This window comes from Lissotriton helveticus, chromosome 4_1 (genome assembly GCF_964261635.1).
Source record: "Lissotriton helveticus chromosome 4_1, aLisHel1.1, whole genome shotgun sequence".
In the NCBI taxonomy this organism is placed as follows: Eukaryota; Metazoa; Chordata; class Amphibia; order Caudata; family Salamandridae; genus Lissotriton; species Lissotriton helveticus.
In genome coordinates this window covers 135,150,338-135,175,476 of record NC_136063.1, presented here as the reverse complement: position 1 = coordinate 135,175,476, position 25,139 = coordinate 135,150,338, and the positions used below count along the sequence as shown (strand labels likewise).

Below are 25,139 nucleotides of genomic sequence, written 5' to 3'. Positions count from 1 at the left end.
GGGACAACTTTCAGGGTAACACCCCTCATCAGCCAGGCTTGCTTGAATCCTGTGGCAAAGTGAGAGAGGGACCCAGGTCTGGGCATCGCTGCCAACTTAGGGCAAACAAAGCAAACTCTAGGAGATGATGGACGGAGCGCTGAAACTTTTCAGACACTCACCTCCAGTCACAGATCTGGGTTGAATTCATCATCGTTCTTTAGCTCACTTCGCCACCCCAGTTCAGACCCAGTCATATGCAAATCAATCTTTTTTTTATTATTATTATTTTTTATTGCAGATTCATACAGTGCACAGTCTTTGTTTACAACATTCCTGCTTCCGACAGTAGCGATGTATAGGTCGTTAAACAAAACATGACACAGCCAGCGACCCCATATCCCGGAGGCCGGGCAGCGTTATCCGTAAAAACAATAAAAGCATAATAACAATGGATAATTGCAACTGTTCTGCAGGAAGTTCTTGCATCTGCTTTTCTTTTCCCCCCTCCACCCATACCCCAACGTATAGACTGTCATAACCCCAAGAGGCAATACTAATTGTCAGTACCATCTTTGTAGAACAGTTGCATCACTTTCCCCACAAGGCAGTATCTAGAACATGCACATCATCAACAGGTAGTAACCCTGTATCCCTAACCCCACATCCCGCCCTCACCCGTCAAGGTGTAACTCTCCATTGTCACAGTCTAATTGTTCATCCATTACAGCTCCCTCGGTGTTTTTTCCACACCCCTCATCTTGGGCCCCACTACGTCCCTTACGTCTAGTAGTCAACTCGTAATTGTTTTGATCCCTTCAGAGACCCCCGTCTAGGCCATGGTATTGTCTCCATTTACCCCACACTTTGCGGAATTTCCTCGGACAGCCTCTCGCTTTATATGTGACTCTCTCTGCCGCCATGTAAATGTCTAATCCCTTCCTCCATTCCCCTATCTGTGGCGTGTCAGCCGCTCCCCACTTCTTAGCTACGTCTCTCTTGGCCACCACCAAGGCCAACACTAGAAATATTAGCAGTGGGCAGGCCAGATCTATATCATTGGTCATTCCCAACAGGATCAGCTTCGGTTCCAATGGAATGTCTATCCCTAATACGTTGCTCAATTCAGTGGTGATCGCGCTCCAATAGGCCTGTATATGTGTGCATGTCCATAGTGTGTGTAGGAAAGTCCCGTTCTCCTGCCTGCATCGTAAGCAGCTGGGGTCCGACACCTTCCCATTTTACATAGCCTCCCTCTGTCGTAATATACCCTGTGTACGATTTTAAACTGGATTAGGCGTAGGCGTGATTTAATTGCTACCTCTCTAGGATGCATCAGTACCCCCCCCAGTCTACCTCATCCATCTCACCCACTTCCTGTTCCTATGTGTCTCGGAGGCCCGCCAGTGTGTTCGGTCTATTATTCATAACTGTTTTGTAGGTTAGGGAGACCGCCTTCCCTGGGATCTTTTCTTGCAGCAAACAGCCCTCTAGTGGTGCGTAGTCTGGGAGTGGCTCTCGCAGTGTCCCTTCTGCCAAGTAAGCATGCCTCAATTGTACATATTTAAAGAATTGAGAGCGCTGTAGCCCAAAGTCAGTCTGCAGGGAAGTAAAGGGTCTCAGTGTTCCGTTGTTGATGACGTCCCCTAGCGTTGAGATGCCAATGTCATCCCATCCCCGGAACCCTTTCAATTTGCGTAGCTCTTTGAGCCAGGAGCATTCCCATATCGGCGTCTGCTTCGTAGCCCTGTGTGCCCATCCGGTGACCTTCGTGGCTCTATTCCATGCCCCCAGTGTAATCCTTGTGGCCAGCAGAAGTCCAGCCTGTCCCTTCTCCTCATATATGTAATACAGACTCGAGTGTGCACCCATTTGGTATCGTTCTAGAGCATATGTGGGGTGGGTGGCGGGTGCGTGGAGCCAGTCATTAATGGGGGCTAGGTGTTCTGCCCAGTAATAGATCTCTAGGTCAGGAAGAGAGATCCCCCCCATCATATTGATGCCTCTGTAACGTTGTCAGTGCAACTCTGGGGTGTCTCCCTAGCCATAAGAATGACCGGAGGTCCGCATGTATGTCTCGGAACGTCTTGGACGGTATCTGGAAATATTCATTTGAAAGGCATAGAGAAATTTTGGGAGAGATATCATTTTGAACATCGCTGCCCTACCAAGTATTGTCAAGGGGAGGGACTGCCACCTATCTGCGTCAGCTTTGAAGTCACGCACGATCCGAGCGATATTACGATTATATGAGGTGTCTCTGTCAGCAGTGATGAATATCCCCAGGTACTGGCAGCCTTCCTTGGTCGTTTTGTAGAGTCTGTGGCAGATGAGGCCACTCCTCACGCCCTTGGGGATCATAAAGTATCGATTTGTGCCAATTAATCTGATATCCTGATCGCGCGCCATATTTTGGTAGTTCATCAAACAGTGCCGGTATTGTAGTGTCTGGCCGTGTGACATAGAGGAGGACGTCATCGGCGTAGAGGGAAAGTTTTTCTGCGTGTCTGTCTGGCTGTTATAGAACCCTGTGATCTTCTCGTTTTGGCGGATCGCGGAGGCCATCACCTCGATTGTCAGGGCAAATAGCAAGGGTGACTGGGGGCATCCCTGCCGGGTTCCCCGCTGTATGGAAAAAGTCCTCGACATCACCTCATTGACCCTTACCCGGGCCCCAGGGCCTGTATACAACAGACCAATTTTCCTCCTGTATTTGGGCCCAAAACCCAGCCGTTCTAGTACTCCCTCGAGGAAGGGCCAATGGACAGCGTCAAACGCCTTTTCGGCGTCGAGGGACATGAACCAATGTGGCTCAGCTCTATCTTTTACCACATGTAGCCAGTTATGCGTCCTTCTCAAATTATATCTGGTAGCCCTCTCTGGAATAAACCCTGTCTGATCCATGTGTATCAAGCCAGGGATGATCCTCCTCATGCGCGAAGCCAGTATGGTTGCATATATCTTGGCCTCCACATTTAGAAGGGAAATGGGACGGTATGAGGTACAGTCTTCCGGGGGCTTCCCTGGTTTGTGGATCGGGATAATCGTAGCCTGTCTGAGATCCAGGGGAAACTGTCCCTCCTCTTCGGCATCTTGGAACATGCCGAGTAAATGTCGCGGCAGGAGGTCAGCCATGCTCTTAAATAGCTCAGCTGGAAAGCCATTGGGACCCGCAGCCTTTCCAGTGCGGAGCTTGGCCAGTGCCTCTTGAACCTCTTCTTCCGTGACGTCGGACTCTAGATCCGCACAGTCAGTTTCTTCAAGTGCTGGGAGGGTGATAGGCGCCATATATTGCAGCGCCTCCGCCTTGGAACCCAGATCTCGGGCCTTGTATAAAGCTTCATAGCAATCGGCAAATGCTTCCGCTATCTTATCGTCAGTGCAAGCCCAAGAGTTCGGGCCCAGCCTTATTTTCTCAACCCAGCGTTCGTCTCTCTCCTTCCTACTGAGCCAGGCCAATAGTCTCCCAGTTTTATCACCAGCATCATATATGCGGTGCAAGGTTGCTAGTGCTTGCGTCCTGGCCTCTCCTGTCACTAGCTGCCTATATTGTGCCTGAGTATCTGCAAGTCGTCTATGCGTCCCTATGTCCCTCGAGAGTAGGTGTTCCCGCTCCAGCTGTAATATTTGCGCTTCTGGGGTCTGTACTTCAGTCTGGTTCCTCCTTCTAACCTCTGCCAGTCTACAATGTGCCCTATCACGAAGCACCACCTTGAGCGCCTCCCATAGGACTACTCGGGATTCTACAGACCCCTTGTTCTCTCTCAAGAACACCTTCACGTCAGCTCTGAGACCCTTCCTAATGTCCGGGGTTTGTAAATCCCAGGCCGAAAGTCGCAGGATCCCGGGACCCCTCCCCCGTCGCCCACCTGTCTGAACCATCAGGGGGGAGTGGTCAGACACCCCTCGAGCAAGGTATTCCGCCGTGTCCGATACTTGCAATGCCTGTCGTGCCATCAAGACATAGTCCAGGCGAGAGTAGACTTTGTGTGCCCCGGAGAAGAAGCAGAACGCCCGTGTGTCTGGGTGCAGCCAGCGCCACACATCCAGGAGGCCCAGTATTTCCATAGATTTGGCTGGAGGGGTCTTATTCTGAGATCTATCTCGCTCACTTGTCCTGTCTACGGAGGAGTTCATCACATCATTAAAGTCTCCCCCAAGGATTTGGATCGTGTCTGATGTATTGAGAATTATGTCTGAGATCCTCTTCATAGTGTCTGTCTGTAATTTGGGCGGGGCATAGGCTGATATAAGTGTGTACTCCCGTCTTCTCCATGACCCCCGAACCCCTACATAGGTGCCCTGTCTATCAGTCAAGACTTGTGTTACCCTCATTGGCGTTTTTTTTTAATGAGTATCGCAGTCCCTCTGGACCCCGAGGAAAACCCTGCGTGTGCCAAAACTTTGTATTGTCCTCTTGCCAAGAAGGCGCATCTATTACCTTGTAGGTGTGTCTCCTGGAGAAGCACAACATCTGCCCCAGACCTCCTGATAAAATTATTCACCAGGCCTCGTTTCATCTTGCAGCCTAGGCCGTTAACATTCCAGGTCATTACCTTAATGCCCTCCCTGTAGGCAGTTCCCCTCTCATAATCCCCCGTAGTCATGCTGGTGGTGAGTGAATGTCGTGCCCCTTAGCACCCTTAGTGGTGTCTGGCGTGGGATAGAAGCCAACAGACGCCGCGATGTGCCAGTTAGTGATAGGTAGCCTCTGACGGTTCGTGACGGGATGTGTCGCCTTTTGTGTGTGACCGCCCGGGGTACAGTTGTGATGCTCAGATGGAGTGCCTCATTCCCCCTGCCCCCCCAACTCCCCCCAACTTCCTCGCCCTCCCCCATAGCGCGATCCCCAACTTTCTGCTTCAACATAACTGAATTCCCCCACCTGCCCCCCACCCCACCTCCCTCCCCTTTCAGTCCCATCTCTCTGCAAGGCAGAACTGTCAGTAGGAGAAGGTCTATCGCCCTCCCCAGGGTCCCCCTCCCGCGCAACCTACTCTAACAGGTTCAGTGCAAACATATAGCGCATTCCCCAGTGAATAGTCTTAAGAGTCAAAGGCAGGAAATGAGTACAAAAGAGTCTGTATCCAAACCAGGTCAATACAAAACATGTAATACATTCCCAATGTAACAACTACGTGAGCCAAAGTTAGGAATGCGCTCTTAAGAAAGTCTGTAACCAATGTAAAGAATAGGTGTAAGGAGGGTGCATCAACTTGCTTGTCTCCGCTGCGTCGAGCTGCAATCTCTGCTGCCATGTAGTCCCCTGTTTTAGGACCGTAAGTCCTGTGAGTCCGGTCTGGGATCAGTTGTGTGCCCCGATGCATCCTGCTCCAGCTCCCGGATCGCTGTCTCCAGTGGGTGGACGGAGCGCGCAGCTCCCTCCTCTCCGCCTGATGAATGCACTTCTGACTCTTTTCTTTCATCCCCTTCCGATCTGGCAGTGTTGTCTAGGCATCTGAACCTGGAGCCCGTCGCGCCGCTCCTGCCGGGTGAGGCCGATTGCCCTCCTCGTCCGTCGGTCGGGCCCCTTCCTGGGTAGGGCGTCAGTGGTGTCCGCCTCCTATTTCTTTGGGCCCTCTGTCGGTGGGGTCTCGGCCTTTCCCACTGTGAACCGCTCGTAGTCGGCCTGTCTGGCCCTCCTCTTCTGTTGTTGTTCTCCTGCCTATGGAATATGGGTCGCTCCTCCAGCCACTGCCAGGCATATTCCGGGTGATTAAAGAAGTGCGCTTTGTCCTTATAGATTACCTTCAATTTTGCCGGGAAGAGCGGCATATAGGTAATGTTCATGTCTCTTAGTTTTGCTTTGACCACGTCAAAGGAGCGGCGTTGTTTCTGCACTTCCTGGCTGTAATCCGGGAAAATCATAATGTTCGTATTCTCAACGCATATCTCTCCCAGCTTTCTAGATTCTCGTAATATCAGGTCCCGGTCAGCGAAGTTGAGGAAGCGGGCGATGACGGGCCGGGGTCTCGCACCCTCCGGTGGTCTAGCCAGTAGGGCCCTATGCGCCCTTTCGATGATGAAGCACGTCGAGAACTGCGCCGCCGGGAAGGTTGTTGTGATCCAGGAGCGGAGGAAGGCCGCCATGTCCTCCCCCTCAATTCCTTCTCTAAATCCAACAAAGCGTAGATTATTGCGTTGCGCACTATTTTCTGCATCATCCACCTTCCATTGTAGCTGGCGATGCGAGGCCTGGAGTTCCGCCATATCTCTCCTTAGGGTGGTGATCGAGTCTTCCGCTTCTCCAATTCGCGCCTCCGCCGTAGTCACCCTTTCGTTCAACTTCCGAAAATCCTGTCGCAGTAGCGTTACTTCAGACCCAACCTCGCCAATTTTTACCTCCAGGGCCGCCCGCGATTCCTGAATATCCGCCTTTGATGCCTGGATGGCTGCCATCAACAAGTCCGTGTCCGAGCGCACGCCAGGCTCCGCAGGCGCGGTCTCAGTGGGTTGCCTTGGCGCTGCAAAGTTGTCCATTGGGCCCTGTATCGGTGGTTTGGCAACCGTCTCTCTCTTCCCCATGGCTGACGATGATGAATGGCGAGCCTCACGTGGAGCTGACACTTCCCTCCACCTCCACTGAATATTCTTGGCCTCGTGGTCCAGCACCTCGTACCTGCAGCCTCCCTCCGCTCCCCGGATCCTTTAGGGCCAAGTGGCATTCCGAATAGGGTATAGTGTTTCTCAGTCTTTCCAGGGCCCCACACGTCTCCACACGGACCGAGCACTGCGTCGCAGCCTCTCCCCTCAGGTCCCCGTGTCAGGCAACAAACTCAAGCAGGTCCGGCGCTCGATAACGTAGGCCTCCGGCCCTCTCCCATCCACCTCTCCCCGTCAGCCCTGAAGTATAAGGCAGGGAGTGGGAGTCGTGAATCTGGCCCGGTGTCTAGTCCTCCCTTCCTGCCTCACCGGATTCAGCCTGTAGGTATGCACGTGTCCAGGGCGAGACCGGCTGTCGGTATGTTCAGGCCCTCTAACGGTGGTGCGTCGTCGGTGGGGTCGATCCCACTCACCCCCAGGCCTCAGTGGTAGTTCTCAGGCTAAGGTGAGGGCCGGGGGTGGGGAGAGGGGCACGCCACAGAGCACTATCTCGGGTGCAGTCCGCTCCCTCGCCACACCAGCCGATGCAGTCCGGGCGCTTCCAAGGCACAGAGCCACTCACCCCTCTCTGTATGTAACCGCCGGCATCTCAGTCCAGCCCGGGGGTCGCAGCCCCGGGCGCCGCTGGCGTGTTCTTGTCTTTCCGGCGGGTGGTCCTGCCACCCGGTCCGCCGCCCCGGTGGGGGCCGCCTCCGCCCGTATGCCTCACTGCGTCCCCGGATATTCAGAGGCCTCAGTCGGCGCCCGAGACGGGGCCCCTCCCACTTCAAGAGCTCACCGCTCCGGGGCCCAGAGCGCCCATTCACCCTACCGGGGGTCCCCCAGTCCACCGCAGGCACTCGGCAGTTGTCTCTCCCCGGGTCGGGAGTTCCCAGCGGCTCATACGGCTCCCGGTCGTTCTCCGTCGGGTCACGCCGCCGCCATCTTGTTGTTCGCGACCGGGCCAGGTCAGTCTCCGCTCTGCTGTTTTGGGGGCAATTGCGCTGCTTTATCTAGTGGTTAAGTACGCCCAGGGGAGCACAGCATCCGGACAGTCGCTGTGGAGTCGAAGTAGGGTCTCAGGGCATTAGTTTTACGTCGGATTCAGTGCAGCCCGATCAGAGCTGCGGTAGAGCACGTCTTAGCCGGCCATGCTGCTGGCCACGCCCCCCATATGCAAATCAATCTTGACCCTATGCCTCATGGGAACAGTCCAGCCCGATCTGCCAAGCAAAGTCTTCCCTGGACCAAAAACAAGCATCTTGGGAGAGCATCCTGCAAAGGTATTTACAGCCCCCATTTCAGAGCCTGAGTGAGCAGAAGCACTTTCAGGAAATGGCCGCATTTTATGGTGTTTGCCAGGCAGGTGGGAAAAGGCAAATGTATATTTTATTGTTTTATGTCCTCTACAGCGAAGGGGGGACATAGGAATCACATTTCAGTAAGACATCACAGGACCTCAAGTGTTGGAATGTATCCATAAAGGTTTACGTGGGCAAGCTTGTACTCCTTAATCAGACTGCATGACCCAGTGTGTAGTAATTGACAGCTATTCTATCCCACAGCACAGCACCCAGGATAATATACTGCATGGCTAAAGACTTAGAAAGGTCCCAAAGGCTGCTGCATTGAAAAGCAAAGAACATATGAAATAGAAGTGGAACCGACACACGGTCCTGCCTGGCACCAGAAGGAGTTGGATGTGGAGACAATGAGCCATCGCTGCCATCCCTACCCATGCATTTGTAGCCAAAAAGTGCCTTTAACGCTCAACAATAATGCTTAGCCATCTAAACTGCATTGTCCACTTGGCTAGCTTGTCTCAAAGTCACATTCTGATAAATAAAATCAATAAATGCACAACACGCTGGTAACACATTTTTTCTGTACATGCTTGGCCAAGAGTGTCAAAGCAAAAGAGCTCATCAAACTCCAGAAAGCTTTATCGGAAGCCTGTTTTGAGAACTTTAAGATATATCCTTCAAATGCCCGCTGTTAAAATTATCTGGAGGCACATATTTTACCACTTATGTCAGGCTAGGCAATTTAACAAAAATGGGCTGGTATATGTGTAGTCCATTTTTCAAGAACGGGGGAAAACACATATTCTCACAAGCAGTTACGCACCATGTTCACACCACCTAAACGTAGAAGTAAAACCCTGAGTCTCCAGCCTGGACTGCACTTGAAAGCAGCAGCAGAGAGGCCATTGAGTCCTCAGTCATATTATGGTTGAAGTTCTTGTCTCTGGTGTATATGCGCATGATGAAATGAGGTCTGTGGAGCTGAAATCCCATCTCTTCAAACTCACGAAGAGCTGTACCACTATGATATACTCCACCCCCAACAAAGAACAGAAGATCTATTCAGACAAAAGTTTCAAAGATGGATACCCAGACGTAAGTTATGAAAATCTTTGCAGACTTTGAAAAAATAGGTGGTTATAGGATCAATAAATCCAAATAGAAATTATATTATGCAATTGCGGCACAAACTCTCTTTTATTGGAATTTAGACAGACATACAACACCCGTTCAAAGGGGTATTTAGGGATTTATGTAACTGAGAGAGTAGAAGATCTTTTTTCACTACATTCCACTCTCAAAAAAGGTGAACTCTCAGTTAACACAATGGAATCAGTTGCCGTTATCAATAATAGGACGAGTTGTGCTTATTCGTATGTCTATTCTTCTGTTGTTTAATTTTCTTTTTAGTGCTGCTCCTTGTGCAATACAGATCTCTTTTTTTAAACAAATAGACAGTATGTTCTCCTCCTTTTTATGGACAAATAAGATACCAAGATTAGCACTTAGCACTTTAAATTGTCCTGTTGCTGATGGAGGACTATATCTTCCGAATATCAGAAATTACTATTATGCGACATTTGCACATCACAGTTTTAGATTTTTCTTTTTAGATCCTCAAGAGGCAGATAACTTCTTCATGAAAAAGATTTTACGGGAGTATAACATAATAGACCCTACAAGAGTTACTAAGTACCCTAAAAAAGTGTGCTACAAGACCCTACAATGGTTACTTAAACAAAAAACTCAGCTTTTAACACACTACAATATTCTAAGAATCAATATCTCAACTAGGCTTTCGAATATATACATGGGGGAAACAGGTTTGTTAGAGAACAATATACTAAGGCTGTGGGAAGAAAACGGCTATACCCAGATCCAGGATTTCACCAAGGAGAACTGTTGGAAAACCTGGGTGGAGATTGAAACGGGGCTTCAATATCCAAGCACAATCTTAAAATGGTCATTCATTAGATTGAAACCCATATTGAAAAAACTAGATATGGAAAGCTTGTGTGATAAAACTATAATCAGCAAAGCCCTTAATTCCCCCACACAACAGAAAATTAGTAATTGGATTAAAATCTTGGATGACATTGTGCAGACAAAGGAACCTGGTCGCATATCATTTGGGAGTGCCCAAATATCCAGAGTTTCTGGGTGGAGATCGAGAAATATCTGAAATTTATAATTGATCCCCTTATCTCACTTGATAAATCCATGGCAGCCTTTGGCTGCTCTCCGGCTACCTCTGCACACAAGGAAGGCTTGTTCATTGCGGCTTTAATAGCAAGATCTTTAATTCTGCAATTGTGGAGAACAGAGATGGTACCTCCCTTTAATGCATGGAAGGCAAAATTGTCCAGAATACAAGAATTGAAAAAGAAATAGCAATAAGATCAGGAGCAATAAGAAAGTATGAGAAATATTGGAGTGTGTTTGAAATATAAGATAACATCTTGTTGTGGATTTAAAAGGATAAAATATATGTATAGGTATCTGCTCAGATATAGCACTTTGCACTTTAACTTAAGTTGATTTTTTTCTGTACTTTTGTTACATTTGGTATAAAAAGATAGGGCATATTTGTAAATATGTACCCTGATTTAGCACTTTGCACTTTAACTTACTAGGATCTTTTTCTGTATTATGGATGCAATACGATTGCACTACCGTGTATTTTGAAATGTCTATTCATAATACTGTAATATTTTGTATTTTAGATTCTAAACAATTCCTTGCTTTCTCAATATTTTGGAATATGTATCTGTATATGATAATATTATATGCTGTTAATCCTATGAACTCTCAATAAAAACATTTTTCTTTTAAAAAGAACGGGGGAAAACCCATATTCTCACAAGCAGTTAGGCACCATGTTCACACCACCTAAATGTAGAAGTAAAACCCTGAGGCACTTGAAAGCAGCAGCAGAGAGGCCATTGAGTCCTCAGACATATTACGGTTGGAGTTCTTGTCTCTGGTGTACATGCGCATGATGAAATGAGGTCTGTGGAGCTGAAATCCCATCTCTTCAAACTCACGCAGAACTGTACCCCAAAGTCCACTATGATATACTCCACCCCCAACAAAGAACACAAGATCTATCCAGACAACAGTTTCAAGGTGGTGCCAAGCCAAGTTGGATCAGTGCTCGTACTCAGGCCAAAGGCGATCAGAATTTGCTGCCTGAACAGGTTCACAAACACTTTCTTTCAGTTTTACAACCTATTACAGTTCAAAGGAACTATTTTTGAATGGATGAATGTGAGCAGATAGAGGGCCTGTGTCCTTGTGCTATGGAAAATATTAAACTCCTGTAGATATCAGTCACTTGTTCTTGAAAGACACTATGTACTGCTCAGAAGTTGGACTGATTTGTTACATCCATTGCATTCGAATGTGATAATGACCAAACAAGTTATTCTACAGGTAACCAGATAATACAGTTTTTAAAACTGTAATGCATTTGTGTGTTTCCCATCATGTCTTTTTCTGCAGGGTTCAATGGCAGCGAGTCTGATGCCTTTATCTCTTTCTCAGTCTGCAGGCTGGCTGGTTTGAATGTTGGGTGACTGGGCAAGCGCCATTCAGGATTGGACTACTTGTTGTCCATGTCACAGTGTCAGGATGAGCATGGAAGCAACCATCCCGCCCCCACCCTCCCCCAGGTGTTTACTGAAATGGGCCCAAGACACCATGCTGGAAACCAATAGGAAATATTCAGGTAATCCCAATCAAAGATGGAAGACACAATTGTAGCATGGTGCCTGTGATACCACAAAACAGGGATAAGAAGTAAATACTCGCGGAGGGGATGCTATTTGAACCAGGTATTCCTTGCATGGCAACAGTACAGATTGTTTAGGGAAAACTCACAGTGTCTGCTTTTGTACCCTGTACCCTTTCTTTCCATATACCCTCACTATATTTCAGGTGACTTATGTTAGCCCTTTTTTGGCGTTCCTTCATTCTATGGGGAACTTTCATTCATCTGTTTTGGATATCCGGTATTTTGAGCTTATATCTGCCAGAGGTCCAGTGGACAGTTCTAAAAAGAGAAGGGAGCAGAAATACCTGGTGCGTTTATAGCTGCACCTCTCTTTTACAGGGTAACAGTGTTTCAAGAATATCTAGAGCTTCACTCTTTCCTCAGATTTCTGCCTGATGTTGGCATAAAAACCACATACATTGTTAGTTGTAACACCTATGGAAGGTATAGGGATTAGTCCCAAACTGTTGCTAAGTTTCTTGGGGTCTGACAAAATTGGCTTCTTCCAATGTAGCAACCATTCAGCTCAATAAAGAAACAAGAAGAGTACACAGATTGAAAAAGAAAATTACTGTTTTAAGAATAATTCTGTGGTGTCTAAAGTAGGTCCTTCAGGGTTGGATCCACTCCAAACTTCAATGAACATACTTTAAGTGAATCTTACTGATGAAACTTTGCACAATGTATCCTGGATACCCCATAACTAGGAATGCTTCGCTTAGGTGAACCGTGGCACATCTCCCTGTAAGGCGCAGCCTGACACTGGAGATTTTGTCTCTTCATAGTGTTAGACCTTTGGGAGTGTGCAGAGTCTGCCTGCCTCCCCAACCTCAGCTCCCACACAAAGCATCTTGACAAGGGAGGAGTTTCAGAATCCAGCCCGAATGCACCATATCCAACCAGTGTAACCATAGTGGGAGCCCCCTTGTTCAGTCAGTTTGAATTACACAGTGGTGTGGTCAGAGTGGGCCACGACTACAGAGGCCCAATGAAGGACTACTTTTAAGAAGGAGGAGAATAATTTTAGCTCCACACAGTCTTTGTTAGGCATTGTGTGTCCCTATGCCGACTGTCAATGGGAAATCCCTTGAATTGGGTGGTCAAAGTTCAAAGCTGGGGACGTTGAGACATAGGGGCCAACGGGCAGGACCGGCTGGATGGCCACAGGGCTCAACAAGTGGATAATGGCAGCCATTGGCCACTCTGGCTGTAACTCCCCAAGGGCCTATGTTGGCTTCAGAGTTCTGGTAATCCTCATGAATGCCACTGGTGAGCTTCAGACACCATTAGCAGATCCCAGGAGTCCTTAGTGAGCCACAATAGCTTGTGGTGGTGTCTCGCGGGATCGTGGTAGATGACCTGTGGCAGCCAGAGTCCCACAGAAAGTCACGGATCCATAATGCTCTCAAGAGGCTTCATCTTCCCAAGAATGAGTCTGCTTGTGAGTTCTCAATTTCCACTTGATGTCTGTTTTTGTCTTATAACACAAGGTTACATAGACCTGCATGTGAGTACACACTTGTCAGATTGAGACAAGGGGTCTTTTTTTGTTCCTCAGGGTTTATTGGTAGTCATACTGTGACTCATGTGGAAGAGTACTATCCACGACATGCCACAAGTTCCAACAGAGGGCCTGCAAAATGCGACCTATATTAGTACATACATAGAAACAGTTAGCACGGCTGAGATCAAACTTTTTGGAGAGGATATATCAGAGCCTTATGACCCAAAATCTCTTGCTCGCTTTAATTATACGAGTCTCTTGTGCGAAGACCAGTTACTATTTTTTTGGGCTGCAGTAATTTTTACTTGCAATCCAAACTTTAAAGAATGGACGAAATTAAAAATAAATGCACGTGTGTCAGTAAACAAGAGAGGACACCTGGGTTCACCAGTACTTTGAACAAGTATTTCCAATCTTGCAACAGTGAAGAACGTTATGTACCTGTAACATAGGTTATCCAGTATTAAACATGTTCATGGATGCCTGATATTTATTTATTTTTTATAGGAAGCTCCCAACACTGCGGATTTTACTTCCATGTAAATGTGTGTAACATACACAGATTTACATGCATACAAGTGTAAGTGCAAAAGATGTGCAACTTATCATTTAAATTGTATGTCATGTGCACACTCTAGTCTCCTGTCCTTATGTCACAGGAATAGAACAGTTCAGTGCCTCCACTTTGTCTGTAAAAGGTGCAGAACAGCTCTTCACACCCAATAACATCCAGTCATGACTTCAGTATAAGGGATACAATTCAGGGGGATCCATTCCTCTTGAACCCTCTGGATTAGGCTCAAGTCTCGCGGTCTGACATACTCATAAAAGGAATCTGTCTCCCAGACATTCCTTTTGCCCGTGTGGCATTTCATCAGGCTAAAGGAATAAATTCCCATTCACAAAGGTATCGTCATTTACAGGCACATGCATCAATGTAGGCTTTTGCCATTCCTTAATTGCAATTATTAAGGAATCGCAATTAAGGAATTTCAAAAGCCTATGCATGTAGGAATCGCTATCAAATTAGCGATTCCCAAACTTTCCTTAACTGCGACTCGCAAATTGCGAGTCACAATTAAGGAATGACTTCCCATTCATTCCTATGAGCCTACAGGCCCATAGGAATGAATCAGAGATTGCATGCGCAATTTGCGAGTACCAATACTCGCAAATAGTAGCGAAATTGCAATTTGCGATTCCATCATGCATTGCATTTAAGGATTCGCAATTTGCAATTCCTTAAATGCAATCGCAATTGAGGAAATTCAATCATTCGTGGTTTCTTAAATTGCGAGAGGTTGATGCATCGCAGAAGCCCATTTTGCGGGCGCAAACAGACAATTTTTGCGAATCGCACCGTTTGCTCTCGCAAATATGGTTGTTGCATGTGCCTGCTTGTCCCTGTCACACAGTTAGGTGCTGGACACCCAGTGGCTCTAAAGAGGCAACTCCATCTTCACACAAACTAGACCACCTAATGGTGCATTTGATAGGCGAAGGCTCCTTATTATGGACTTGCTGGTATACTGGAGCCTCCCAGCTCCATTTCTATCCAGGGTGAACTCTGTTTAGATCTTTGGATGAGGTATCCAGGCACTAGATTAGCTATCTGATCATCCATATCGGTTTAGCTCTTACCTAGGACAATATGCGTGGGCTACTTCGTAGAGATCAGGGTGACAATCCTAGTAGTGTGCTCAAGACGCGGCCACCTTGCTGAGATGCCATTAGTGCATTCTACTGCCAAATGCATAGTTCACAGGTGCAACCCTCAGTGAATCACGTTGCACATATACACAACCTTAGTCAGCTTCAATTCCATTCTCTTTATTGCACAATGCATCTATTCTGCAAGTGCATCAAATAGGCACAGCATTTTGCAAAATGTGTGCATCTGCACGGGTAAGGCAGTGCAAACTGAAAATTATTAGATGTGGTACAAAAAGAAACTGACTTTGAAAGACTGTTATAAAAACGCAGTTTGGCTGAGTTTTTTCAAAGAGTTGAAACTGTTTTGTGATATTGTATTAAAAATATCAAAGTATTAATAACAAACCATAATATTTAATTGTACATTATGGTACTGATGACATCTACTATGCCTAGATTAAGGGTTAAAATCCTAGCTCCCGATCTTTTAACATCATCATAGTCGTTTGTCTAATACTAAAATACTGACTGGGAAATGTTTACTATATTTAGGATAAGATATGCATGATCAACAAATTTTAAGCATGTGCAGTGAGTCAAGTAAAGAATGCCTTTATGGTAAAAAAAAAATAACATTTGTATCAGAAGTAATTAGACCATTATTATTTACTAAAATCCTCACAACCAAAACCAGTGTGGTCGGTATAACTATTCAGTAAATCTACATCAGATTTTGCAAAAAAAAAGACCAGCATCTGAAATCCAAAGGGTGCATTGTTTATCTCTTGAGAGGGTTTGTAATGGCTTTCACAACTCATACAACTAACAGGAGAATGTCATAAAAAGCGAGGACTGAAAGCAAAGACGTTCCATAAGCATCCATGGTGTGCGTGAACAAAGACTTCGGCCATCAACCCACTCTTGGCATATGTCACCGAACTGACCAGTGGAACGCAGCGGGAACATGAGTAAATTATCAAGTTGAGGCATGGGTATGTCGATGAAAGACTTCCACCAAGTGCACCCAGATGGAATAAAAAGCTATAACCCTTCATCCCAAAGTCAGATCAAGGATTCACCAGTCTATTTGCAGGCATCTCATCAATCATGCTCTGCCATCTCTCTCACCTGCAATGCTCATGAAACGGTGGGAGAAGATCGACAGCTGGATGGCGTCCAGTTCCGTGCTGATCACCCGACTCCTTCCACTCCCAATGGAAATCTTGATATCGCCGAACTCTGTCACTGCAGCTGTGCAGTCTGGCTCCACTAGTATCGTGCTGGTAGATGAGAAATTTAATGGAAGGGAGAGTTTCAGCACATAGGAGTGCAACAAGAGGAGTGCCAGATCAGATCCCTTGCAGGGAGAGGCCCAAGTGGAGACATCAACATTAAAAAGAGGAATGTGGGGCCTCTGCTCTGAATGGGGATCAAGTGCAGAAAAGTTAAGTGGAGCAGGTGAGACACCAACATTGACATCATTGGGTGGTTTTGCTGAAGAGCAATACCCAGGAACACAGTAGAAGAGGCAGTCAAGAAAAATGTGAAGCTGTGACAGCAGTTTACAGGCATTAAGAGGAGTAGGAGACAATTACATTAAAATTAGAGGTAGAGCATAAAGCTGGAGAGGGTAAGAGAAAATGAAAGGAGTGAGGTGCACCGCAACACACTGACACCACATTATAAATGAAGTGTGCTCCAGAGAGTGACATCAAGCGTGTGAGATGGATCTGGACAGAGTGAGGCTGGGGAGCGTGACATGGCACCTGAACAGAAACAGGAAGTGGAGAGGGAGGGAGTGACACTAGGTTAGAAGCAGGATGTAGAGTTGGGGGAACTGACAGTGTCTGGTACCAGAATACAACAATAGAGGGCAGGATAGGAGTGAAAGAGAATTTAGAGGGTTTATGAATTGCACTCAACTGCCACTGCACTGAAACCCTTCTACTCACAAAGAAGTGCAGCAAATTCCTCCTAAGGGACTATCTGACTTCCCATTGGCTGGCATGCCCAAGCAGTACAGGAATTAAGAAGCAGATTGTAATAGAGTCAATAGCGAAACACCTTAAAATACAGACAAAGGAAAATGTAACAACAGCTAAAAGGTGTAAGGGTGACATCAGAAACAAAGGAGATTAAAAAAAGACTTAATATACTTGTAGGATTAAGGTATGTAGTGTACTATGTTGTCCATGAAAGCTTAATGGAGTTAGAAAAAGTTCAAAATAAAGGCTTGGAGTGGTCCTGGTCAGCTTGTGGGCAAAGCTTGGACTACTGAAGTTATCATAATAATTTTAGAAATTTAGAAGTGACTTCGTCAAGAGGGAATTGGTCTTGGGTAATGTGAAGTGTGCTCAACAATCTGAATTTCGCTTTACGGCAGCTCTCAATGAAGCAGTTTTGAAACTAGAAAAAACGAGAGCTGGTAGAAGTGTCTGACAAAGCGCCAGTTAGATTATTCATCCATCGGTTCCACATAGGGGGTTTCTCCCACCATGTTCTCTCACAAATGGCCAGATAAAGACAAGTTTACCTATGTGAATGATGTCCGGAGTAGGCAGCTGGTTTGTCATGATAGTGCAGTCAGGGCCTCTGAAGGTAAAGAAACCCTCTGATTATTAGCAGGCCCTGCCTGACATCGATCGATTGTACAATGTCTTCAGATAAATATGGTAATTGCACATGGATTGTTGTTTTAGGAGGTGGCTTTTTGAGACAAGGTTTTCTCTAGTAATTACTGGCTGGTAATAGACAGGCTGAATGGTTTTGACTCAGCTTCATGGCAGCCCTTATGGAAGGCAAAGACAGCATTGTAATCCAAATTAGAACATTGGAATGTTTAGCGCCCCATTGAAAACAATGGAGTGCTCCAGGCTTATAATGCCCGCTAGAAGCACGGAGTTACAACATTCTAATGTTTGTTCACAGCTGTTGCTGTGAACAAAGGCCTTACGGAGACCAAGGGGATTTTAATCCCTTGGGCTCCGTGAGGCCTTTGTTTTACAAATTAGAACATTCTGAGGGCGGAATGTTTTAAAAGATTTAGAGCCCTCCATAGCGGGCTCTACCAGCGATTAAAGGCCTGCTTCCGTTTGGAATGCTTTTTCAGGGGGGGCAAGAATAGGAATATCCTCTTATTGTTTGAGAAGTCTGGGAGGAGCTGGCCTACAAAATGTGATGCATCCATCCTCTAGTGGCAGTTAAGCCCGTCTCAGGAAAACCTCCTTTTCTTCAAATGGCTTATTATGGATTATTCATGTTTATTTTTCGTGTTTATACTCAGCGCTCTCAGTAAACTCAGTCGAAGTAAGGAGCCTGGGCGTGCAACAAAATATATTCCATCTGTACTTACCCATCCCCAACACACCACTGTGTTGTTATGGGGTCCCACCTTTCCTAGCACAGTTGGAAAAAATATATTTCTTGACCGATCTTCAAATTTTTTGTTTTCCTTTTTCATCACCATGTAAACAGAACATGTACTAGAACGGGCACACAGCACATTCCAGACAAAATTCATTTTCAGAACCAGGAAAACTATCTAGTATACCACCTAGGTTTTTCTACCCTTTGCCACAAAACTGAATTTTCCACAGGTCACGGTGATTACGCGTAACAGATCTAAAAGTTGAAAACAAATTCTCATAGTACCTAACTGGAGGCTTGTGAACAGCTCGATTCAAGGTAAGCAATATCTGTTCAGGAGGACCTGATCCAAGCTAGACGTTCAGAAAAGCCGCTAACTATATAACTAAGTTCCATTGAGATAAGCTGTATGTAAATGCATCTTATTTGAATACCCTAGAAATATGACATGGCTCTGGCCCTGCAGCCCCTACGAAGGACACTCCTGCTCTATGCAGTACTTTTCATCCTGTTTCAATTTCCTGTTTGTCATTTGTCATCCCAGCTTTGGTGACGATCAATTGCTTCAAATAATTGTTGGGCCACCCCTCTTTACAGCAGCCCGGCCAGTAGAAGATGTGCAGTAGGCAGGCATGAACTTCATACTCAACCTTTTATTGAAGCAATGGTATTAAGAGAGCAGCTCTTCTTAGTCAAGATCAGAAAGTTCTGAATTCTTCACAAACTTAAAGTTTCATGATCATGAGTACATCTCTCCTACATACCACACATGAATGACTGAAGGGAGAAAGCTTGCATGGCTGGCTCAAGGTAAGATGCCACAAGCTCCCCAAACTGTCATCTAGAGGAGTCACATTTCTCGTAAATGAAAAGATTCGGTGTTTACAGATAAATGGGACGTTAGAGCAAAGGTTCTAAAGATTCTACATTATCTAAAAAATGTGTTTCATGTGCATCTATGGGGGTCTGATGCCGCAATGATTCACAATACCTGTTCTTGTCGATGATTATGGCAGGGCCGTGAATGGTGTGGTCACACGACAGGTCCTCCAGAAGGTATACCTTGGTGTCCAGGTATCCATCTTCAAAATAACATTTTGTGACCTAAGGAAGGATAGGACTTGGATAAAGAGAACTTATAGAAATGTTCTGTCAACCATATTCAGATCCAATAAAAATTAAAAATACTGAAATAAGGATATACGGTGCTTAGTGATTTCTACAAATGAATCAGACACTGTTTGCAATATCTATTTAGAGAACAAACAAACTGCAGAGGCTGCTTGGAAGGATGGGAATGTTTGGAAATGACACTGCCCAAAAAACAAAATGATTCCAACAGGAAAGACAGGCGTGACAAATAGTTTGAAACTGTACATGTGAGTAGAAGCAGAAAAGGGCAAAAATAGCTTTCGAATTGTCATACCCAGGTCTGCCTGTATTGCTTTTCCTGTTGTCATCACTATTTTCCAATTAGACTGATAAGCTGATAAGCTAATAAACTGATAAGCTGATAAGCGGCAGCATCCAAGCTGTGAGGTGTGGAGGGTCAGGTGCCTTCCATCTGCATGTGATCAGCCGATTGCCTACAATTTGACCCAGATCTATGAAGCGAGACATGACTTTGTGCTTTTTACTTCGCCGATATAGGCTGAGTATGCACGCCTCCCATGTATGAACCAAACGGGCTCGGACACCATGACAAGAGAGCTGTAGAGGCGGGGAAGCCCAGAGCATATGTATGATATCTGCATTCTCCAGCCCACAACGGGGACATGTGGCATCTATACAGTGAAAGTGTCTGTTGATGTTGGCCGTAGTAAGGTAGAGAGAGCACCTGGAGACTAGAAGTCTCCAATGCTTCTGCATATAGTGTTTGAAATTGGGGGTCAGTTGCGAGGCATAGGCCTTATAGAATTCCGCTGGCAAGCCGTCAAGACCGGGGGTTCTGTCAGTTTCCAATGCACGTGTAGATTGCTGTATCTCAAAAGGTGTGATTGGGTCATCTAATTCCACCCTGTGTTCGGGTGTGATATGGGCAGGGATACAGCAGTCAGGAATGAGACAATGTCCTCCTGGGGAGTTGCGGCGACTGATTGATAGAGGGAGGTGTAATTGCGCACAGGCTCAATGTACAAAAACAGAACACCCTGCAAATTCTCTGTACTCCAAGGTCAGGGAAAATATACTGTATACAAAAACACCATTAGGCAGTCTATATTTCACTCTACATCTAATGTTGTATATACATAATCAGGCCAATCAACAAAATAATGTGAAAACATTTTAATTATCTTATAATGAATTACATATAAAGAATGAATACCATAAATATCTCCCCTTGCATCACATACTCATTACACATCGTCAATTCATTCATAATGTTGAAAATGGACACACACCTCCCTACTATATCCTTTTTGTATTATAACATTCACAGCTTTCAAAATATTATACTTTTCTACTGCTATCATTCAATTATCCTGGAAGATATTGTTACCAAAGCATCACCAACATTTGCCACCACTTACATTCTCAGTCTCAAATTCACAATCGCCTCTAGACGCATCAGCCAAACGTGATGGAAAGCAGCAACACTATTCTTCCAAACTGGTATATATTTCAGTCCATAATTGTAAGACTCTAACATGCCTGCTACTCTTGCAAGCCTGGCCAAGCAATCGCCTGCTTCTCCTGGCTTTACGGCCTTGAGCAATGGTTTGTGATCAGCTCTCAAAATGACTTTAAGACCCCAAAATATAGATGCAGAAACAGTCAAAGGCTCAGGCAGCTGCTAATGACCCTGCTTTATGATAGAGTAATTCCTTTCTGTGCTAGACAAAGAGTGAGAGGCAAACACCACTGTGTTCTCTTTGCCATAATAAATCAGTCAAAGTACAGCCCTGAGGACCCCAGCAATATCGTCCACAGTAGCTATGGTTCATATACCCACGTCAAAGTGAGACCGGCACCACCAACCGCTGCTTTCGCATCCTTTTTCTTTATTTTCACGCTAAATAAACAGTTTTGCCTTTCTTAAGAGCACTGTTCTAAATGTTATCTGCCAAATTCAAGTCAAACATAATATTCAACAAGACCCATGAAAGATCTAGGCCTATCATAGGTATCCAGAACCCTCTCGTCCCCTACCCCCCACTACTTTCTCTCGCCTTTCACTCCTCCCCTAATTGTATTGCTGATTGTTTTATTTAATGTTTTACTTGTTGATTCTCTTCTAGTATATTGTTGAACCACATTGTTGCACTTCCTGTCTCCTACCGCATCCTCCCTCTATTTATGTCTCTCCCTCCCTCCTCTCTCAATGTTTTGAGACTGAACTATTTTGTCTGATGCCCGATGGAGCTACTTGGTTTAGCTATAGGGGAGATGGGCCTTGGATTCCCTCCTTGGTCGTCACCTACCCAGTCGGTCTTTAGGCAGACTTCTTTTCGTCTCTCCTTATTGTCTCTTCCCTAGCGGATATCCTCTCTCCCCTGAATCTCTCCCCTTGCCTGCTACTCTGCCTACCCCCTGTCCTTTGTGCCCTTTGACTAAGCACTCCTTCTCCCCTTGTTGGGGAAAGATCCAATATTTATACTCTGGAGTCTCAGCGAACCCGCTGAGTGAGTCCACTGCGCCAAGGGAGCCACTCACACTTGAGGTATGGTATGGCACCCCTTGTCGAAGCACTCCCTCTCCCCTTTTTGGGGAAGGATCCAGCATGTAGGCCTTGGAGTCTCAGAGACCCCTCTGAGAGAGTCCACTGCGTAAAGGGAGCCTCTCGCAATAGAGATAGGAAAGGGATACCACTTCCCCTGGGATCACAGCTTACTGGACTTTGGACGTTGCCTTGACTCGTCTACCGGTTTGTGTCCCCGTTACCCTTCCCCTCTTCCCCCATGCTGTGACTCTCACCCTCCCCTCCTCTTTCCCACCTTCATTATCTGTCTATTTCCCCTACTCCAACCCCCCCTGAATCTCTCCCCTTGCCTTCTTTTCCCCTTACGTATTTGTGCTTATTGTTTATCTCGACCTTACAAGTAACTATGTTGCCATGCTCTAAGAACTGTGTAACCTTTGTAACGATGTAACCTGTAACTACGATCTGATGCTCATGTAAAGCGCTCTAATATCTCCGGGTCTAGCCAGCGCTATATAAAACTTTTAAAATAAATAAATAAGATCTGATTTTGGCCTAACACAAACAATGGAAATCAAATATCCCAGTCATTCTACCTCCTACTCTAAAATGTTCAATTTCTCTTTACAAAGCTAATACCTTTGAGGCAGAAAGTCTTCCTAAAACATGTTCAAGAACCTAATTGTGTTTTTTTACCAAATCACCACAGATTAACATGCCATCTTGAAATAATACCATATTTTTCAGATTGTTAAGGACATTTGTCATCGTTCTTTGAAAAACACTCACTAAAGTGAATTGACACACTACTTCAGTAGTGACAAATGTAGTTAACACCTTTAATTCCAGTTGCAATTTATTTTGATGGTAAGTGCTTTTCAAATTTAACCTAAGGATTACTTACCACCAGTTAATATTAAAATCATTCAATTGATATTAGGAAGTTGGAAACAGTCTATTTTTATGTTGTCACCGAGGTTGCAAAGAGCCACACAGAACCTCATGCTTCAATTTGAAATCTTCATGATGACTACAGGAGAGAGCCATTCCGCAGCCCATACTATTTCTATAAACATTCACATCACTCCTAATGATGATTGTAATTCTTCCGATCTTTTGCCTCACAATTTTGTGAACATATTCTTTGAGCAATCCCAAATTGTCTTCAAACACTGATATTTTTTCTGACTCCTTACAAGTCTGCATCACCTGCTACCATCACCTGATCAATTCTTCTAGGAATATGATCTACAGGTCATATTGCTGTATCTAACTGAGGACTGGTGGCAAGATGTTCCCTTCACTTCACGATCTTGACTCTTAATCTGTGCCCACATGTATTTCACCACAACTATCTTTAAGCAGTGATAGCTTTTGCGATATCTTTTGGATTTAGTTTCACTTTTAGCCATGAAATCTCAAACAAACTCATGGGATAAATCATATATAAAGAACCTGGACCAACCATCAATAAGATCTTTTCCTCTGCATCAGAACATGTCTTTCAGTCTGTTTCTTCTTCCTTGATTGCTCTCACCTCCCTTAACGCTCAGTAGTCTTGGTATGGCTTCCTCTGAATTGTCCTGAACATTTTCTGGTTTTACCATGCCAACAATCCTTTCCTCTGGCAAAACAGTTTTTTGAGTATCCTGTGTAAAAGATGCTTCCACATCTGTGACACTGCTTTATTCATGCCCTTTCATTAGCATAGGCGGTCATACCTGGTCTAACCTTATTATTAGTATTATTATTAATAATGTAAATGTCATATATAGCGCATAGCTACCCAAACAGGGTTTTCCAGCTCCGAACAAAGGTAGGGAGCTCATCAGGTCACACGCGAGTGAAAACAGGCACGCTTTAAGACTTTTAGGAAAGGGAGTTAGAGATTGGCAGCTTCTTGGAGAATTGGGCAATGTATTACAGAGCTAGGGGTCTAATTACGAGAACGAGCGACCACCCATGCAGGCTTTTTTGATTTTGGGGACATTATCTTACAATTCATACTAGAATTAAACAGTCATTTTCCTTCCCACAGCATTAGCTTCATCCTGCATGTCATCAGTTATAGACACTTCTAAACTTTTCTTTACATCCATGTTTTGTAGCTCCCTCATTCATTTTTCTGATTCTTCCACTACTGTTGAAATTATGAAGACTTTTTTAAAGAATGGATTGCTCGCATTGAGTTGATTTTTCAGCTTGTCTATCATGGAACGAAATTATCAATTTGATGGTGAGTTTTCTCAAGTTTGGCTAAAAATGTATCTACTGTCTTTCTTGGTTTAGTGGCTGTGTATAGAACTTGTGTCGACTCATGTAATTCTCAAACATTTCAATTCACAGCAGGTTGTGGCAGGAAGCTTGGTGGGCTGATAACAGCTTATAAATATTCATGTTTGTATAAGAATTATTTAAAGTAAAGATTTGCAGGCACATGCATCATTTTTGGCTTTTGCAATTCCTTAATTGTGATTTTTAAGGAATCGCAATTAAGGAATCGCAAAACCCTATGCATGTAGAAATCGCTTAAAAAATTGCGATTTCTAAACATTCCTTAAATGCGAGTCGCAAATTGAAAGTGGCAATTAAGGAATACATCCCCATTCATTCCTATGGGCCTAGAGGCCCATAGGAATGACTGGGAAGACATTCTTAATTTGCGAATCTCAATTATAGAATCGCAAATTGAGAATGCAATTTCAAGGGTGCCAGGGTGTCAAAAGGACACCCTGTTGCACCCCTGAAATTGATCCATGCACATATGTTGCCCACAACATGAAACTTTGAAAAATGCACAAAGGTGCATTTTTCTAAGTTTTTGCAAATTACCATGAAGTTTAACTTAATGGTAATTTGCTCCCCCCAAATAGCGAAATCGCTGATTTCTTTACCTTCATGCATTGCAATTAATTGCAAATTCTTAAATTGCGAGGGCCTTGTCCCTTGATGCATCGCAAAAGCTAATTTTGTGATCGCAAACGGCCAGTTTTTGCACCGTGTGCGATCGCAAAAGGCTTTGATGCATGTGCATGTTGGTCTCAAATTTTGCCAAAAAATATAAACTAGTAGGTGGCACTGTCCAGTTAAAATCAAAGTTACCACTCCTATCAATATTTATGATCATGTGCATCATTTTCTTATTATAGCTGTAAGAAGATTGCCGCTCAAATGCAGGAGCTGTTGAGTGGCCGGCAAGCTGCAAATTGTTCATTCACTGGTGGAAAATGTATTTATACTTGTTCACTATGATGTACTTTAAATGAAACAGGAGCCTAGGGCTGCCTTTTCACAGCCCATGACGATCAGCTTGATCAGATTCAGCTCGCAGTGGACGGA

General features: G+C 45.1%; 1 protein-coding gene across 2 annotated transcripts in view; it reads right to left on the bottom strand.

Moving 5' to 3' along the window:
• Positions 1 to 25,139, bottom strand: part of OPLAH (5-oxoprolinase, ATP-hydrolysing) — a 270,496-nt gene that overhangs the window by 59,267 nt on the left and 186,090 nt on the right. For both annotated transcript variants that reach the window (XM_078686543.1, XM_078686544.1), the window contains exons 15-16: positions 19,152 to 19,264; positions 15,923 to 16,074 (exon numbers count right to left, since the gene is read on the bottom strand). In XM_078686543.1, coding sequence (XP_078542669.1) covers positions 15,923 to 16,074; positions 19,152 to 19,264 — 265 coding nt within the window. The remainder of the gene's footprint in view (positions 1 to 15,922; positions 16,075 to 19,151; positions 19,265 to 25,139) is intronic.